Source organism: Neomonachus schauinslandi, chromosome 8, assembly GCF_002201575.2.
Source record: "Neomonachus schauinslandi chromosome 8, ASM220157v2, whole genome shotgun sequence".
Classification (NCBI taxonomy): Eukaryota; Metazoa; Chordata; class Mammalia; order Carnivora; family Phocidae; genus Neomonachus; species Neomonachus schauinslandi.
Window position 1 is genome coordinate 143,442,903 of NC_058410.1, and position 19,324 is coordinate 143,462,226.

The following is a 19,324-nucleotide window of genomic DNA, read 5'->3' on the forward strand; positions in this document are numbered from 1 at the left end:
ACCCTGGTTCAAGCCAAGGGCATTGGGTGCCTCTGACAGACCCTTTATATGGGTAGCAAAGGTCTGGGCCAGAGTGGTACGTATGAGAGTCTGAAAAAATGAAATGTTAAAAGTACAACCCAGTGACATACACACATACACAGAAATGTCCAACCTTACCATTTTTAAGAATGCAAATATGTTGTAAAGCAAAAGTTGCTTTATTAAAATCCTGGAATGTAAATAAATCCAAGTAAACCACACAATTCAAGTTTAATCTTCTGTGTTTTATGTTTCTTGTTGAGTTGTCCGCATGATTTAATATGGTACATCAACTCACATCTCAGACGGAGGCCCAAAATTTTAGATATTAAGACCTCAGGTGTGGAAAACAAAACACACAAAGCCTTTGGAATTTGCTGCTGTCATGTTCTACAGCATACTGTATTGTTCTGTTAAAGGCAGTTTGTAAATATAGTGTAAATGCTATATAATTTTTTAAATAATTGTTTTCTGAAAAAATATTGGGTGAAATATGGACATTAAATTTTAAAGCAAATGTTATTTTTCTTCCAGAATCGGCCACTATTTTTATGTGGATCATCTTCCTTCCAGCAACTCCAGAGAGCAAGATCAACAAAAGAAAAATAATTATGACTTCTAAACTTGAATAGAAACTACAGGCAAGAATCGTGAAAAAATTATTGCCTAGCCCTAGAATAAAGCCATGCAACCAATCACAAGCAGGGCCACAAATAAGAAATAACATATTAAGCAATAAAGGGACTTGACTAATTATGCCTGATCAACTGATTAACAATTATTAAGAATGGGTAGCTAGCTATAAAGAAATGCACAAGCAGTTGGATTCTTACTTCAGCTGAAACTTCAGGTTATCTTAAAAAAATAAAAAGATGAAGAAATGTTATAAGAAAACTATTGGAGTGAGGAAACTTCTTAAACTGCTAAAAAACCGGTTATATTTATACTCATCTCAAACTTTGATTCCGAATCACCAATGAATAACTTAGGTCGTGTTCTTAGAGGTGAAAATTATGGGCAATTGCTTAAAATGTGAAGATCATAACAGGATCCAAACAAAATAAACAGCTCATGTTTCCTACTACCTTTTAAAATGGCTAGTTACTGTCAAGCTACTCTTGCTCATCTGGGAAAATTCATTGGTAAGTCTACTATTCCATTGTTGAACCTGATCATTCCGTCGTAAAATATGCCAATGACCAGGGTAAGCACGGATTCCCAACTTAGCACGGTCAGGATCACAGTCCAAGAGTACCGAAAGGATCACAGCCACTTTTGTTGGAACTAATTGGGTGGCTCTGAAAAGAGCCTTTGGTTGAAGTTTCAAAGAAAAAAAAACGGTAGTGTATTACGCCCTCTCCCCGCGGATGCGGCGCGCCAGCTGGATGTCCTTGGGCATGATGGTGACGCGCTTGGCGTGGATGGCGCACAGGTTGGTGTCCTCGAAGAGCCCCACCAGGTAGGCCTCGCACGCCTCCTGCAGGGCCATGACGGCCGAGCTCTGGAAGCGCAGGTCGGTCTTGAAGTCCTGCGCGATCTCGCGCACCAGCCGCTGGAACGGCAGCTTGCGGATCAGCAGCTCGGTGGACTTCTGGTAGCGCCGGATCTCGCGCAGGGCCACCGTGCCGGGCCGGTAGCGGTGCGGCTTCTTGACGCCGCCGGTGGCCGGCGCGCTCTTGCGGGCCGCCTTGGTGGCCAGCTGCTTGCGCGGGGCCTTGCCGCCGGTCGACTTGCGGGCCGTCTGCTTCGTGCGAGCCATCTCGAAAGCGAGCTGAGAGTGTCTTCCCCGAAGCCGGTGAAAGGCAAACAGCCCTCCTGCTTTTATACAGCCAGACCAACACCCATTGGGCCCAAGAATATTCAAAAATTCCCGCGCCCTCCTCGGATTGGCCCAGCTCCGTGAGGGGTGCCCGGATTAAGAGTTGCTTTCAGGTTGGTGAATGAATCCTAAACCCCGCCCTTCACTGTAGCTACTCTGACGTCATTTATTTACCCTTTCCCTTCTTATATCCACGGTGTACAAAAATCTTGCACCGAGAGCTTCAGGACATTTTGAAATGTACGGTAACGACGCAAAGCAACATAGGAATTTCCAATGGATCTTTTTTAAAAGAGAAATCCTCAAGATAATTTGCAGGTGTGTAGGGAAATAAACAAATGGGCTGCATCTAAAGTGAAATTCAAAATTTTCTTGGGTGTGGCACAAATATTAACTAGGAAAATGGTCTTTATTCGCAAGCATGAATTATCAAGGACCTGTAACTTACTCTCAATTGCTTCAGCAAATGTGCAACGTTTTCATCAACTTGGATCTAGGTGGAGAATGTGGGTATTCTTTATCATAATCTTTAACATAAAATGTTAAATAACTTAAGATCCCAGCGCCTTTCACTATTTTCATTTTCCAAAACGTGAAGCTGTCCTTGCGATAAACTTTCAAACTTGATCTGTAGAATATAGCCCTTTCTGCCTGACTACAAAGTAGCCCATCTCATATGGCCAAACACGGTCCATGGTTAGCCAAGTACACTAAACCCACGTGTGGCTTTTACCTCAAAACCAGTATTACTGATTTTTTATAAGGGGGGTGGGTAAAGCTTTCTGAGGGTTCATTGTGACATTTCACCTTTTGTTCTTAAACGCTCGTAATAGTTCAAAGCAAGACAGCTCTTTCAAAGGAAAAAGTGGGTGGCTCTTAAAAGAGCCTTTGCAAGTTGTTAGGTTAACTCTTAATTAGGAAAAAACCCGTGTGAGAAAATACGGTCAGCATTTTACTTTCCCTTGGCCTTGTGGTGGCTCTCGGTCTTCTTGGGCAGCAGCACGGCCTGGATGTTGGGCAGGACGCCGCCCTGCGCGATGGTCACGCGGCCCAGCAGCTTGTTGAGCTCCTCGTCGTTGCGGATGGCCAGCTGCAGGTGGCGCGGGATGATGCGCGTCTTCTTGTTGTCGCGCGCCGCGTTGCCCGCCAGCTCCAGGATCTCGGCCGTCAGGTACTCCAGCACCGCAGCCAGGTACACGGGCGCGCCGGCGCCGACCCGCTCCGAGTAGTTGCCCTTGCGGAGCAGGCGGTGCACGCGGCCCACCGGGAACTGGAGGCCGGCCCGGGATGACCGAGTCTTGGCCTTGGCACGGGCCTTGCCGCCTTGTTTGCCGCGACCTGACATGACTAACGGTGTAGAAAGCAAACGCCTCCGAAAGAAAACGCAAGCAGTGTAGAGCAAGAGCGACCGCAAGAGAAGTATTTATACTAACGGGAGGTAGGCTCTTTGCAAGCCTCCCATTGGCTCTTTTCAAGTAACCAATGGGAAAGCAGAATCAGCATCCCTCATTTGCATACATGCCCTCCACCTAGCGGAAGGTTTTTTCATGCTCTAGTGTCATGAGCCCTGAAGAGCTTTTATTTTAATACTAATAAATGAGTCAATTTGGTTCTTTCAAATAATACTATTTCAAAATGCAGTCAGAAGCAGAAGTGATTGTTCTCATTGCTCTGTCTTTTGGCCGTTTTTCCTTTTCCAGGATTGTGACTGATTGTGGAAAGGAAGAAACAGAAAAATTGCTAAATAAATAACATTTAAAGAAGTCTGTCTATTCCAGCAGTTGCGTTAACGCTTTGAACCTTAAAACAGAAAAGAAAGAAAAGGAACAAAATGATTCTTCGGGGAAACCTGGCTGGCGCAGTGGGTTAAGCATGGGACTCGGTTTAGGCTCTGGACCTGATCTCAGGGTTGTGGGACTGAGCCCCAGGGAGCCCCAGCGTGGGCCTCTGCTCTTAGGGCGGAGTCGGTTTAAGATTCTCTCTCCCTCTGCCCTCCCCACCCCTCGCTTGCTTGCTCTCAAATAAATACATAAATCTTAAAATAATAATAATAATAATTCTTTGTCAGAGCCCAAATCTTAAATTATCTGAACAATGAAAACTGAAGGCAAGACCTGGACCATACAGCCCCTGACCTAGGACAGCAAATTTTCTGCTTCACACTTTATCTTACATATGAGGCCTTACGAGGACCACCCTCAAGGTATGTAGAGTACTGTGTTCACCTTAGAGACTGAAAAACTTAGAGACTGAGATTGTTTGTTTGACCTTGTGCAGGCTCACTCTGAGTTAATGAGACAAGGACTCCAAACTCCTGACTGGGAAAGCCATCATTCCCAGTGCCACTCCCAATTCTCCTGCCTTCTCTCTCTTTTCTCATTTGGCTACAACACAAAGGATTCTAGTTGGTTCAGGAAATTTCTCTGTCATCAAGAGAGATTGCCAGGAGAAATGCCGTTTTGCCTTTTATAGTCTGTGAGATAGAACTAAATGGGGCCCAGATGGAGGTGAATAATTATTTCAGGAATTTTTTCAGGCTCAAGCCTAAAGGTCTCCTGACTCCCAAACAGGATGGTAAAAGGAACAAGAGCCTATGTGTGAGAAAATCTACTCATAAGCCAACTCTGTCGGAGAACCATCCTTTGATCCAGGGAACCTGGCAGGAGAGTAAAGATGCTCGTCTTCTGTTTCTTTTTTGCCTTCACTTAAGTCTTCTGCCTCTTTTGACTTTTTCTCTTAAGAATATTCAACCTCCTTTTTATTTTCATCGTTATCTTCACTATCAACAACACTGATAATAAACACTGGCTCAGTGTCTTTGCCAGACCCCAGATGGAGATATAAAAAGATATCTCAAATCCTGCCTCGAAGAATTGATACTCTTGAAAAGGGAAGAATTGTATATCTGAAGACTAAATAGTAGAGCATAATCTGCATCCCAAAAAGAAGGTTTAAATAATAAGTAATATAAGACCACATGGAGGAGAAGAGTAATCACTGTGGGTTAGAAGGGGAAGAGAGTGTGTGTGGGAGATGAGCATCCAGCATTCAGTCAACGTGTACTTACTGAATCCCTGCTACATGCTAGTGTTCCAGGTACATGGAATGCGGCAGTGAAAAAAGCAGATAACAACCTGTTCGTACCCTTGTGGTGAAGCTCTTCTAGTGTGGGGAAGCACACAATAAGCTAAGTACATAGTAAAAGTGCACAGTGCATTTTTTGGTGATGAGTGGTTTGGACAAAAGGTAGGAAAAGGGCATAGATACAGGGATGGTCAGGGAAAGCGTCACCAAGACGGTATCATTTGAGCTCAAACCTGAAAGAGGGGAAGAAGTTAGCCAAACAAGAAGAATAAATGCTTCAATAAAAGGCCACATGCATCCAAAGCCAAGGGAACGTCAGAAGCTAAGGGCCAGAAGATAGAAGTGTTCTAATTTCCTGAATACACTGTAGGTCACTTTGGATGGAGCAGTGGGTATGTACAGAGCTAGGTAAAATAGAAGGCAAGATTAAGGCCTGTTTCAAAAACCCAGAATAGAAACTGGACTGCAGTCACAACATCACAAATCTATACTCCATTGAGTCACAGATGAAAATAAGTCTTCCCGTTATCTAGGTCACTACGTCAGACAAATCGACAAACACTTGGCCTCTGCTATGAGTAGAACAACTTAATGAAATCCTATTAGCAAGTTTTCAAAATCAGCAAGATCTAGGCATTTTACTCTGAAGAATAATGTGGAGGGCAGATATTGGGGAGGAAGATGAGGGGGGTAAATTCTTCCATAAAAATATGAGAAGAGTAGCTGTCCCCAGTAACCCCTCTTCCGCCAGGAGCAGGACGCATATGGGTTTATATAAGCAATGAAAGAAAGTAAATTTCTTTTCTCAATTAAAAAAGTGTAATGTGACGTGAACTCACTTGAGAAAATCTAACTGGCCTTGAGGTTATTGTTGAAGGAGTCCAGAACATGCCCTCCCCAAATATGCTGCTCTGGTATATTGACTAGTTGGAGTTAAAGGCCTTGCATAAGAACAGCTGCGAGGACAGTCTCATTTTTTACCTTTTTTTCCTTAAAAGCAGGGGTCTCGGCCGTCAGGTACTCCAGCACGGCATCTTTCATCATGTGAAAGATGTCCTTCCTATACCAGAAAGAAAGAGTCATTCTTCTCACCATGGACGGGAAATTGAGGCTAAGAGAAATCTGTACAAACACTGCTAAACTAACCCTTAATCTTCCTAGTCTCTTCACCTAGTTACTACCCCAGCCCCAGCCCCTTTGCCTGTCATGTTGTCACACACCTGTTCTTTGTCTGACACAGTATATAAGCATTAAATTCTAACTGCTTCTTTGGATCTTCATTTTTCTTTCAAAAACTCCCATGTGCATGTAAACAAAAAGTAATAATTAAAACTTGTAGGTTTTTTCCCATTAATCTATGTCAGTTGAATTCTTAGACCCAGTTGGAGACCCTGTGAGTGTAAAGAGAAGTTGTTCCTCCCCTACAAGTAGAAGCATTTGGAAGAGTCTGGGTTTGAGTACATTCAAGCTGAAGAACTTGGCAATCTAGAAATGGCAAGGAGAGCAAACAAACAACAGCAACAATAAAGACTCAAAACAAGAAAAACCTGGCATCTCTAGCCAAAAGACCAAGGGTCGACCTAGAAAGTAGAAAACTTAGGAAATAAGCACTGTACTCCAACGAAACACCATGGAAAAAATTGTGCATCTGCCTCCCCATCTCCCTAGGCATAAGGTTTCCACAGAGGCCACATGGGGATCCTGGACTTCACTTACTCAGCAATGATGAGGCACTTCTCCCCTCTCAGCATGTGGGAATCATCCACCCAGGATTTTAAAGCAGCCATCATAAAAAATACTTCAGTGAGCAATTACAGACACACTTGAAACAAATGAAAGACTGGAAAACCTCTGGAAAAAAGATAAAAGATGTAAAGAAGAACCAAATTCAGATTTTAGAACTGAAAAAATACAACAACTGAAATAAAAAGCTCCATGGATGGGCTCAACAGCAGAATGGAGAAGACGGAGGGAAAAAAATCAGTGAATCTGACGACAGAAAAATAGAAATTACCCAATTTGAACAACAGAGAGAGAATAGACTGGGGAGAAAAATCATCATCAGAGACACGTGGGACAATGACAAAAGACCTAACATTCATGTCTTTAGAGAATCAAAAGGAGAAGAGAAAAGAGAGTGGTATTGGAAAAGTATTTGGAGAATAATGCCCAAGAATTCCTAAAATTGACAAAAGATGTAAACCTACAGATCTCAGAAGCTACACAAACCCCCAAGTAGAATAAACCCAAACACATTCTTGCCATAAGACACATCATAATCTAACCTATGCAAACTAAAAACTAAACAAAAAAAATCTTGAAAGCAGTGAAAGAAATAAAATCTACATAAAAGGGAAAAATCAATTCAAGTGGCAGCAGATTTCTCATCAGAAACCACATACGAAAAGGCAATGTCACATTTTTTAAGAGCTGAAAGAAGGGAACTGGTACTGTCACTCTGAATTTCATGTCCTTTAGGAATCGGTGGGGAAATAAAGACATTCTCAGATGAAGTAAAGTGGAATTTGTTGCTAGCATATCACTCCAGAGAAGAATGGCAAAAGGAAGTTCTTGAAAAAGAATGGAAATTATATAAGATCTTTGGAACATTAGGAAGGAAGAAAGTAAAGAAACAAGTATGAGTAAATACAATTCTCTTGAGTTTTCTAAATTATGTTTAGAAGCTGAATTTCTTATATTATCTGACGTGGTTCTCGATGTATATAGAGGGAATATTTCAGATAATTATAAACAAGAGAGGGTAAAAAGATTTAAAAGGAGACAAGCTTTGTAAAGGTGAACTGGTAACATAGATACCAGTGGACCGTGATGTTATGTGTATGTAATATCTAGAGCAACCACTAAAAACTATCCAAAGACAACAGATGATTCAAATTCAAATTGTCTCAAGAAAATATTCAAGCAGCCCACAGGAAAGTCTGAATTAGAAAACAGAGAAACGAACAACAGTGAGGGAAAAATTAAAAACAAACAAAAAAACCCACCAGAAAACAAAAAATAAAATGGCAAACTTAAGGCCTAACATGTATGGAAGAAAAATTTTTCCTAAACCCTTTTAGAGTCCCTGGCTGGGTGTGATAATTAAACTGACAAAGATAAACTAGCAGGAGAAAAGCGTACACATTTTACTGGAATTTTTACATGTACTTGGGAGCCTTCCTAAAAAAATGAAGACCTAAAGAAGTGACCAAAGCAGGAAGCTTTTATAACTTTAGGCAACGAAGTAGATTTCTAAAGGACTGAAAAGACAAGGGGGTTTGGGCAATGTAGTAAATGGTGAAAAAGTAACAAGGTTTGTTCATAGAGTCTTCTCAGCCCTAAATTCCCTGTTTCTGGTGATGTTTTTCTAATCCTGCCTTTAGGGAAGAGGGGTGAGGGAGAGGAGGTCAAAGTAACCTTGGTTTGCTGTTTTCCCAAATGCCTCTAGCGTTAGCTTAAGATATTCAGTATGTCAAAGTGCCATCTTTTGGGGTAGTATGCCCTGAACCCCATCAATGTCAATAACTGCATTAAATGTACATGGTCTAAATACATCCATTAAAAAATAGAGATCGGCTGAGTGGATAAAAGTACATGCTCCAAATGGATGCTGTTGTAGGGAGGAAAAATAATTTTCCCTCTATCCTTCTAGATTGTTAGCTGAACCCCCACCACTACACCACCCCCACCACCAGTAATACAAGACAGATTAACAGGAGGAAACAGAGCTTTTAAAAAAACAAAAAACAAAAAAACCCAGAAGTTTAATAACATGTGTACCGCCTGTATACAAGGGGGAGAGCCAGGAAACACTGCGTAACGCCTCAGATGGCCCAGGCCACCACCTTAAACACCAGCTCCAGCTAAAGGCAAAAGATATTCAGGGTGGAGGGTGGGGAGGCCCATTTTGGGAGGTTACCAGGCAAAGCACCGTAAACAAGGCTTTGGTTGTTAGGCAGATTGAAGTTTTTGCCTTCTCCAATGGGTTCCTACAGGTTTAGTCATCCTTCCTGGCACAGAGAGGGAAACACTCTTGCAAATGCAGATTTCCCTTGTAAATGTAAATTTCTCTTACAAAAGGCTAACTTCTACTAGGTTTTCAAAGCTTTTTTAATGTCTGCTATTTAAAGAAAAAAATCAGGGGTGTCTGGGTGGCTCAGTCGTTAAGCATCTGCCTTTTGCTCAGGTCATGGTCCCAGAGTCCTGGGATCGAGCCCCGCATCGGGCTCCTTGCTCAGCGGGGAACCTGCTTCTCCCTCTGCCTGCTTCTCCCCCTGCTTGTGCTCTCTCTCTCTCTGTCAAATAAATAAATAAATCTTTACCAAAAAAATCAGTTTAGGTAATCCTTATGCCAAGGAGGCATATTTTAGGGTAGCAAATAATGTTCCCCTTCATTGTCTACAGGAACTCACTTCAAATATAACGATACACGCATGCTGAAATTATAGGGTAGAGGAAGAAAAACCCTGCAAATATCAACAAAAGGAATCAAGGGTGCGTGTATTACTATCAAGTAAGTAAACCAGAGCAAAGAAAATTACCAGAGATAGAAAAGGACATTACAGAATGATAAAAGGGTCAATCTAATAAGAAAACCAAGCAATTCTTTTTTGTTTTGTTTTGTTTTTTAAGATTTTATTTATTTATTTGACAGAGAGAGGGAGAGTGCACAAGCAGGGGGAAGGGCAGAGGCAGAGGAAGAAGCAGACCACCCGCTGAGCAGAGAGCCTGATTCAGGACTCGATCCCAGGACCCTGAGATCATGACCTGAGCTGAAGACAGGTGCTTAACCGACTGAGCCACCCAGGTGCCCCAAATCCAGCAATTCTTGATAAATGTGTAAGTATCAAATAACAGCCTTACAAAATATGTGAGGAAAACTGGTAGAACTGCAAGGAGTAATCGGTAGACAGGTAGACAGGTCAACACCCCCTCTCAACAATTGACAGAACAACTACACAAAAAGTTAGCAAATATATAGAACTCAACGAGTGGCTTGTTTTCATCTGTAAACCAGCAGTGGTAATGTAGAGGTGGAAAAATGTTCCCTTCTTCCCTTCTAGGCTCTTTGGCTGGTTTAATAATTACATTTTGACACAATGCAGATTAATAGGAGAAAAGCAAATATAATTTCTTATGTCTGAGAGCCTGGAAAGACATGAGACTCAAAGGCAGTCAGGCAATTGATGATTGTATGCCATCCTGAGCTAAGGATTGGGGTGGGGACCTGGGGCTACAGAGGAGAGTTGGCAATCCACAGGAAGGTAAGAGTAGATGTTTGGTTAATCAGATATTTGCCTTGCCTTGCAGGTAAATTTTTCAGATTAAAAAAAAAAAAAAAGTTATCCCTGACAATAGCTCTCTTTCTGGTACTGTTAGAATAGGCTAGGCTCTAACAGGATGCCCGGAGGCCAGCAAGGAGGCGGGCATGGCCAGCTGTGGGGAAGGTCAGAGGCCTGTCCTGGCAGCATCCACGAGAGGCCGGATCCCACCAGACAGGCCCACAAGGGCAGTGCCACGACAGGAAAGCCCTGAGCAAGTGAGGAAGAAAAAGCAGGGGGAGGCCGCTCCTTCTCTCTCATATCTCAAGGGTATACTTTTAACTTTAATAAACTTTCCCGCTTGTGTCCCTTGTCCTCTGTGTTACATGTCTGTCCTTGAATTCTTTCTTGTGACAAGACCAAGAACCTTTGATCACCTCTTTGGAACTGGCCGAGTGGAGGCCCCAGGGCCCAGGGTTTCCCCGTTCACCTGGCAACAAGATCTCTATTAAATTTTAAAGGATAAGAGAAAGTACGAACTCACATGACATTGATATATCTATATGTATATAGACTGGCACAAAATAAAATTTCCAGAAGATTGATGGCAAAAAAGTCCTGGATAATGGAATTACAGTTGATTTTCATTTGTTTATTTGAAATTATTTGTGGTGGTTGTTATTTTAAAATAACGGGCAGGTATTATTTTGCAAGGAAGTTAAAAAGAACTGACTTAAATGTATATATTATTTAATGGAAACGAAAAGCCAAGAAGAAAGACATCAAATGTTGCAGAGAGATGCTGAAGACAGGACTGAGAAGTCTGTGTCCTCTCATCTGCCGGGAAGCAGGGCCAGGGCATCCCATTTCTAACTGTGCCCTATTTCCTGAATCATGAACACTTTCTGGATGCCCTGTTATGTGTCTGTGGATCTTTCTTCTCTTTTCCAAATTCTCAACCTTCCTCCAAATTAAAAGTCTCCCCACCCCCCCACCCCCGTCTTGTTCCTGGCACCCAGAACTTAGCCCAGAGCAGCTCCCCTTTCCCTCCCCGGCAGATTGAGCTCTTCCTGTCTCCAGCTCATCTTTGTTGGATAGGAAGGCAGGCAAAACTTCCCGTGGCTGCAAGGAGAATCAGGGAAGTAATACAGGCTTTTTTTTTTTTTTTTTCCTCATTTGCCTTTTTACTCAGAAACTGCCTCTCTGGAGGAAATGTGGGTATTTTATTAGGGAAGAGGGTATATAAACCCTTGTAGAATTTCACTTGGATGGCTTGCCTGCTGGCTCTGCTGTGTCCAAAATTGGTGCCTCATCAGATGCAGCTGGAGAGATTTTATGAGTTTTCCCCTGCTTTCTCACCACTCCCCACTACAGATCGGGAGTCTACCACAGAGTCCAGGCATCTGATTTTTTAAAATTCTCTGTTCACTTATTAGAGATCAGCCAGGTATTCAGTACAGATGGTAAAAAGGCCTAGGTCTGAGTTTACAAACCCAAGTTTAGTTTGAACTTGTCAATTAAGGGTAAAGTTTTAGGTAAAGCATCAAATATTAGGAATGAAGTGGAGCATGGAGGGAGAGAGAGGAGAGAGAGAGATGAACGGTAGAAAGCAAGCAGGCGGGCAAAAGTTTTGAAGGACAAGATGGGAAGAAAATAATCCCTACCTCAGACCATTTTGAACAGGGTAAGAAATAATATTAAGGGTCAGTGATTCTTAAACTGTTGCCTGAGTTAGATAATTTAAAAAAGGGGGGGGCAGAATATGTTTTTTTATAATTATTAATTTTTGAGGCTGGGGTCTCATTCACAACTATATTTTGTGTTGCTGAGACTTGAAGTACTCATAGAGCGGTTGGCTGACATGTGGGATCTGGGAAAAAGATCATTTAAATTTTCTTTATAAAAGGGTCCTTTTAAAGAAATTCTACTGTATATTTTATCTCTTCATCCAAAGACACTGTTGTATGTCAACTACATAAAATGCTCATAAACAGATGAAAAATACTGTTTTCCTCTTTTTCGTAGGCAGTCAACAGCTTAGTCCTACCCATTCTCCTCCCCTCCCCCAGCCCCGGATTTAGACCTGACCCATTACCTCCTCTTCCTCAACCAAGGCCATTTTCTGTCTATTGGGGATTATTTTTGGAGTCCGGGTCCTTTGAAAAAGGTTTACCAAGAAAAACCAGGACATCTTCCTCTCCTGACCCGGGCCTTCCCCGCCAGCCAGTGGAGTGGCGCGATTGGGAAGAGCGGGAAATTCAAACCTTTTGTCCTTCTTATAGCTGGAGGGCCATCCTTCCCGCCCTTCTAGTGGCATTCCCGAAAAGCCAGACACTCAGAACAGGAAATGGGAGCTCGGATTTCTGGGACTCAAGAAAAACTGAAAGGGTTTAGATAGGCTATTGCCATCGGTAAACAATTCTAATGCGCAACTAATTTCCTTTAATCTGCGCAGAGCTTGAGGTATATCCCAGAGATGCCCACGGGGACCACGGGCGACTGTTTACTGTTTACCGAATGCTTAAGGCCAGGGAATTTAGGGTCCAGGTCTTTAAGCCTTCACTTGCTCTCTTTCCGCCGCCCAAAACTGCTCCTCCTTCCAATAAGGCAAGTCTGAATTAACTATCCCGTGAGGGTCCCTATCCTGAAAATTTTTAACCACTTCTTTACCTAGCAGGAAAATCCCTATCTCTTCTAGAAACGTGGACACTGGGAAGGGCAGAGTGAACGCTTACAAGCATCCTGAGGCTTAGGGAAAAACGGAACCTAGGCTAAAAAAGAGGTGAATTAGCTTTTTTGGGCATTACACCATAGGACTGTATTTCGCCTCAAGGCTACTTTTCAAATCCATCCTCGGCTCTAGCATTGCCTCCAGGAACATCCTTTGGTTAGATTCCTGAGGACTCAAGCTGTAGTAACGGACTTGCACTTTCACACACCGCTACGAAAGTGGTAGTTCTAGCTCTCTTTCGATCAAGTGGGTGGCTCTGAAAAGAGCCTTTGGGTTTGACTGTGCCTCAGAATAGACACTCACTTGGAGCTGGTGTACTTGGTGACGGCCTTGGTGCCCTCGGACACGGCGTGCTTGGCCAGCTCCCCGGGCAGCAGCAGGCGCACGGCCGTCTGGATCTCCCGCGACGTGATGGTCGAGCGCTTGTTGTAATGCGCCAGGCGGGACGCCTCGCCCGCGATGCGCTCGAAGATGTCGTTGACGAACGAGTTCATGATGCCCATGGCCTTGGACGAGATGCCCGTGTCGGGGTGCACCTGCTTCAGCACCTTGTACACGTAGATGGAGTAGCTCTCCTTGCGGCTGCGCTTGCGCTTCTTGCCGTCTTTCTTCTGCGCTTTAGTGATGGCCTTCTTGGAGCCCTTCTTCGGGGCCGGAGCAGATTTGGAGGGTTCAGGCATGGCTTTTCCCTAGGAGCGATAGAAATGCTAATCCCATTCACCACAACAAAGGTTAGTGTTATGAAGGGTCCAGAGCTCATTCTTTTATAGTTCTTCAATGCAAATGAAGTTTCAAGAATTGTCACTTCTCATTGGATAAAATCAGAACGCTTTCACTAAGGGGAGGGGTTTATGCAAATAAAGGATACAGATTCTCTCTTCCTATTGGATATACAGACTTACATATTTTGACCAATGGGATAGCTCGTTGCCTCATCCCTGCGATGACTATAAAAGGGTTTTTTTCAAAATAGTTACGTACGTTTTTTCATTTTTCACAGAGGTTCAGTTCAATTGAGTTGGCATGTCCGGACGCGGCAAGCAAGGCGGCAAGGCCCGCGCCAAGGCCAAGACGCGCTCGTCGCGGGCCGGCCTGCAGTTCCCGGTGGGCCGCGTGCACCGCCTGCTCCGCAAGGGCAACTACGCCGAGCGGGTGGGCGCCGGCGCGCCCGTGTACCTGGCTGCCGTGCTGGAGTACCTGACGGCCGAGATCCTGGAGCTGGCGGGCAACGCGGCGCGCGACAACAAGAAGACGCGCATCATCCCGCGCCACCTGCAGCTGGCCATCCGCAACGACGAGGAGCTCAACAAGCTGCTGGGCCGCGTGACCATCGCGCAGGGCGGCGTCCTGCCCAACATCCAGGCCGTGCTGCTGCCCAAGAAGACCGAGAGCCACCACAAGGCCAAGGGCAAGTAAAGTCTAGCACAGACAGCACGTGTCTTCCACTTAACTACAGCAAGTTAAAGGCTCTTTTCAGAGCCATCCATATTTTCACAAGAAAGGCTGGTAACGAGTTTATGCTACCTTGGTAGAATCCATCCTGAATACATTTGTAAAACATTAGGTTAAAACATCGAGATCCAAGGAAACCGGCCGTGTACTCTGAACTTGGTGCATACCAGACGTAACTTCGCTACAAGAAGGTAAAGGAACTGAAATGTACAAGCAGGAAGAAAATTTGCTTTTGGCCAAAAATAATGCCCCACGTGCTTTTCAAATTTTCAGTTTAAGGAAAAGCCATTTTACCCAAGAAAAGTCAGCGATCATTTGTTGCGGCCCGGTGTTGTATCTAGCGTTACCAGAGCCGGTGCTTTACGTGTGCTATTCCAAATCCCCCAGGGACGCCGCCATGTAGTTTCATACGAGAAAACTCGGTATTAGGGGAGCTATAATGACCAGACCTAGGAAGTGGCTGTCCAGGCGACCCGAGATTTACTTCAAAATAACTAACCCAACCATCTAGAGGCGAAGGTAACAAGATAAAATTGTACTCAATGAAATGTGCAGACCAGCAGGATTGATAACCTTCGAGCCTGTAAAGAATTTGGGGAATTTCAGGTCCCACTTAGATTTACAGAGCCACACAAATTACATTTAACATGCTTCTTAAATGGCTGGTCACCTAAACTGAGTGAGAGCGTAAAAGAACCTTTGAATATTAATTATTTCATACTGAGAAAGGGAGAGAGGTGGAATAATTCCTCCAATCAGATCCTCCAGTAATTAAGCAATGTGGTTACCGTTCGACCAATGGTTTTATCGCGCGGTTCTTTTGAAAATTTACAAGGCCAATCAGAAGGCTTCTTACTGTATATAAAGGAATCCTCTCCTTTACCCGCCAGGTGCTTGGTGTGTCTTTAGTTTCGCCAGATGGCTCGCACGAAGCAGACGGCCCGCAAGTCGACCGGCGGCAAGGCCCCGCGCAAGCAGCTGGCCACCAAGGCGGCCCGCAAGAGCGCGCCGGCCACCGGCGGCGTCAAGAAGCCGCACCGCTACCGGCCCGGCACGGTGGCCCTGCGCGAGATCCGGCGCTACCAGAAGTCCACCGAGCTGCTGATCCGCAAGCTGCCGTTCCAGCGGCTGGTGCGCGAGATCGCGCAGGACTTCAAGACCGACCTGCGCTTCCAGAGCTCGGCCGTCATGGCCCTGCAGGAGGCGTGCGAGGCCTACCTGGTGGGGCTCTTCGAGGACACCAACCTGTGCGCCATCCACGCCAAGCGCGTCACCATCATGCCCAAGGACATCCAGCTGGCGCGCCGCATCCGCGGGGAGAGGGCGTAAAACAAACCTTCTGATCGCAAAAGGCTCTTTTCAGAGCCACCCCCAGTCTCTTGAAAGCGGTTGTAACTACTATCAACTACCGAAACAATTTAGTTGCTAGGAACCTTTCGGATGTGGTACTTGAATGTTAATTGGCGAAGTGTCCCTGTTTTAGGCTTACGTAGCCCTGTTAGAAGTGTTTTAAGGTACATTGATCATTTGCGGGGTGACTTGAAAGCAGGTTTAATTTCTTGGAGCAGTTAGACAAGCTTCACACGTACACCAGGAACAGAGAGCAAAGTAAGCTTATGGTGGGACCTAAATAACCCCAGGGAGGTTTCTCTTTACATTTGTAGTGCAGTTCCTCGAAAACCCTTTATATTGGTTTACTTTTGCCTGTTCATTTGGACCTTTTTAAAGAGAATAGCATTTAGTCAGGTGAGTTTGTAGAGGGTCCTGACCATCCCCTGTAACCTAATAGAAGTAAATCTAACAGCATTCTCAGTATCCATAAAGTTTTCAGTAATCCACAAAACATTTCATGTGTCCTGACTCCAGAATCTTGTATTGGACTACCTGAGGGACTGAAGCTTGGGTGATAGAAACACTTATGTACTCACCAGCAGAGACCCACTAAATACATACATGCAATAAGAAAAAAGACTTGCCTATCATCCCAAAGTTTCTTTGCCTATGCATCTTAAAATCAATAGGATTTGAGATTCTGACAGGTTGCTACCTAAAGTGTCTCTCCTACTCATGTCCTCTTTTAATAAATAAAAAATTATTGACTAAAGTGTTAATTTTTTTAATCTTCTAAGTATAAAATTATAATAAACTGATGGTAGTTCAAGGTTTCCTGAGGCCTAAAACTTACACAACTTGGCAACTCTTAATAATTACAGTTCAAAATTTAAAATACAAAACTAGACAGTATTAATTTATAATTGAAAGAGGAGCCAAATTCCAATTTTACAAAAATAAAACCATAGCCATCACAAAGTTCATAAAAATAGCACATTTTATTAACTCTTGAATACAACACTATATTTTTTTTTCCTTAGAATATTTTTGACTGCATACTCTGATTCCATTTTTACTTGAAAATTATTTTGGAGGGCAACCCTCTTGGGTCGCCTCGAGCCTCCTTGGGAACTTAGTGCTATCGCTCAATTAACCTTGCTTTGCTACCCACCAAAAAAAAGGAATATTTGCTATACATACAGTGGGAAGAGAATTCAGTATTTCCTCCAGGGTAAATTGATCACAATTTGTTTTGTTCTCTTGATAACTTAGAACTGAGTTTCAGCTTCAAAACACATTATTGGTAGTGTCATGTTTAAGACTGTTTTCAAATTTGGGAAATCCTTTGTCAAGCTTCTTCCATATGTGAGTTGTAAAATTTAGGAGGATTCTTCATGGACTAGCTTTCAGCTCTATACATTTCAAATCTTGATTCATCCGTACTATACACCTTTACTCCCACTGCGGTTGCTACAAATACATAGATGTCATTATATGATATCTAGTACTACATCTTCTTGTCTGAAATCCAGGTAAGTTTGTCAGTGAGCAATAGGAGTATACTCCTTGAAACCACTCTTACATCCGATTGGCTAGAACAACTGAACTATATGTGAGCACATCTGCAAATTTTATATCTTGTTAACCCTAAACTAATCATATATGAAGTAAATTTTCTCTTACCCAAATCCAAATGTGTTCATCAGTATCCCAACATAATCAGGCAAAAGGTGAATTGTAATACGAAAGGGAAGATTGAGTGGCAATAAACAACAGGTTTAGCCAGCTATGAATAAAATATCTTAACACTGAACTTATTTAAAAAAAGAGAGAGAGAGAGAGAGAGAGACCAAGTGAACACACTCCCAAGAGCCCCTCTCAGGGCTTTTGAAGTACTGAGCCTAACATTTGAGTTTCATTAGCTTCAGGGTAAATGTGCTTCTGAACACTGTCTATGCTTTTCTAACTTATATACATGGCCTTCCCCTGCCTTCCTACCACTCTTCTAACACACCTTAGCAGAGAGCCCTAGGAGTTGAGAATCGCTAGTTTGGGATGACTTGTAGGCCTCGGGGATAATCCAAGCTTTGCTTTGCCTGCTGCTTTGGATGGTGGTACCATTCTCAGAGATACCAGGAGGACAAAACTTAGTGGGGAGGATGTAAAGTCAACTCCGAGCAATTTGAACCCTTTCAGTGTAAATGTGAGTTCTCTGGGACAATATTGCAGGGTGTCAGGGATCTATTCTGGACTGAATATCATCTTCCTTTAGAGAGGTCCCCATGGGAGGAACAAGAAAACCATGTTTTCATTGGAGTCAGTCTAATAGCTAACATTCATAGTTTTCCATGGGTCAAGTACCACATGAACTGATAGGCCTGAATTGTTATATATCATTCTTTACCTTTTTTTTTTTTTAAGTAGGCTCCACGCCCAGCACAGGGCCCAATTCAGGGCTCAAACTCACGACGCCGAGATCAAGACCTGAGCTGAAATCAAGAGTCAGATGCTCAACTGATTGAGCCACCCCAGGCACCCCTATATCATTCTTAATACAACACTGAAAGTCAAGTTCTCTCAGTGTCCATTTTACAGAGGAAGAACTTTAGCCTAAGAGATTTTAGTTAATTGGCCAAATTCAGACCACTACTAAATATCATTGACAGGCAATCTCACACCAAACCTACACTCAAAATATCCTCTGATCAATCAGATTGCCCAGAAAGGGATTCTTAGATCTAGTTGCTCCTGTCTTACAGATTAGGCTAGCTGGGTAGGAGATGCAGTGGCCTGGCTAACTTCTATTGTCAGAGTCCTCTGCTCAGTGGCCTGGTATGAGACGAAGTGGGTAGAATGAGTAGAAGACACATCACGTCTTAAGGATGCTCTCTGGCCTTCAGGACCAGGTCAGAATAATCATTTCCTTGGAAACATCTGGATTCTGCTACAGAGCAGAATTTGCTTGTGTCTTCCCCAGAGTATTTACTATGGAGCTATATTGTCCAAGATAGTAGCCACTAGCCATGGAGAGCTATTATGCGCTTGAAATGTGGCTAGTCCAAATTAGAATGAGCTTTAAAGGTAAACTATGTACCAGGTTTCAAAGAGCTGTCTGAAAAATAGAATAAAAAACCCTCCTTAATATTTTTTATATTCGATAACTTGTTGAAATAATATTTTTCTTACAGTGAGTTAATATACTATTAAAATAGATTTTACATTTTTTTTACTCTTTTAAATGTGGCTACTAGAAAATGTCAAATAACCTATATAGCTCTTATTGTATTTCTGAGGAAAAGCACTAGCATACACAGGATAATTACACTGGCTCACTGATAGGAAACTAGCTATATTCTTTTTTTTTTTTTAAAGATTTTATTTATTTATTTGAGAGAGAGAATGAGAGAGATAGAGCACATGAGAGGGGGGAGGGTCAGAGGGAGAAGCAGACTCCCCGCTGAGCAGGGAGCCCGATGCGGGACTCGATCCTGGGACTCGATCCTGGGACTCCAGGATCATGACCTGAGCCGAAGGCAGTCGCTTAACCAACTGAGCCACCCAGGTGCCCCTAGCTATATTCTTGATATCACCAATCCCCAGTATTAATGACACCTACCTCAAAGT

At 43.3% G+C, this 19,324-nt stretch overlaps 5 protein-coding genes across 5 annotated transcripts; 2 read left to right on the forward strand and 3 right to left on the reverse strand.

Moving 5' to 3' along the window:
- Positions 1-1,359: 1,359 nt before the first annotated feature.
- On the reverse strand, positions 1,360-1,786 carry LOC110586608 (histone H3.1). Its single transcript, XM_021696844.2, has one exon. It carries the CDS (start codon positions 1,778-1,780, stop codon positions 1,370-1,372), a length of 411 nt encoding a protein of 136 aa, XP_021552519.1. The 5' UTR covers positions 1,781-1,786; the 3' UTR covers positions 1,360-1,369.
- A 1,006-nt stretch (positions 1,787-2,792) lies between these two features.
- Positions 2,793-3,185, reverse strand: LOC110586609 (histone H2A type 1-B). The gene has a single exon (XM_021696845.2). The coding sequence runs from the start codon at positions 3,183-3,185 to the stop codon at positions 2,793-2,795; it is 393 nt and encodes a 130-aa protein (XP_021552520.2).
- A 9,999-nt stretch (positions 3,186-13,184) lies between these two features.
- Positions 13,185-13,625, reverse strand: LOC110586611 (histone H2B type 1-B). The gene has a single exon (XM_044917293.1). The coding sequence runs from the start codon at positions 13,594-13,596 to the stop codon at positions 13,216-13,218; it is 381 nt and encodes a 126-aa protein (XP_044773228.1). The 5' UTR covers positions 13,597-13,625; the 3' UTR covers positions 13,185-13,215.
- Positions 13,626-13,939: 314 nt separating this feature from the next.
- LOC123325526 (histone H2A type 1-E) lies at positions 13,940-14,332 on the forward strand. Its single transcript, XM_044917648.1, has one exon. The coding sequence runs from the start codon at positions 13,940-13,942 to the stop codon at positions 14,330-14,332; it is 393 nt and encodes a 130-aa protein (XP_044773583.1).
- Positions 14,333-15,286: 954 nt separating this feature from the next.
- Positions 15,287-15,698, forward strand: LOC123325515 (histone H3.1). The gene has a single exon (XM_044917582.1). It carries the CDS (start codon positions 15,287-15,289, stop codon positions 15,695-15,697), a length of 411 nt encoding a protein of 136 aa, XP_044773517.1. The 3' UTR covers position 15,698.
- Positions 15,699-19,324: the final 3,626 nt, after the last annotated feature.

Excerpts from the sequence above, each read along its gene's own strand:
- LOC123325515 (XM_044917582.1), top strand. The coding sequence starts at position 15,287 with ATGGCTCGCACGAAGCAGACGGCCCGCAAGTCGACCGGCGGCAAGGCC.
- LOC123325526 (XM_044917648.1), top strand. The coding sequence starts at position 13,940 with ATGTCCGGACGCGGCAAGCAAGGCGGCAAGGCCCGCGCCAAGGCCAAG.
- LOC110586611 (XM_044917293.1), bottom strand. The coding sequence starts at position 13,596 with ATGCCTGAACCCTCCAAATCTGCTCCGGCCCCGAAGAAGGGCTCCAAG.
- LOC110586609 (XM_021696845.2), bottom strand. The coding sequence starts at position 3,185 with ATGTCAGGTCGCGGCAAACAAGGCGGCAAGGCCCGTGCCAAGGCCAAG.
- LOC110586608 (XM_021696844.2), bottom strand. The coding sequence starts at position 1,780 with ATGGCTCGCACGAAGCAGACGGCCCGCAAGTCGACCGGCGGCAAGGCC.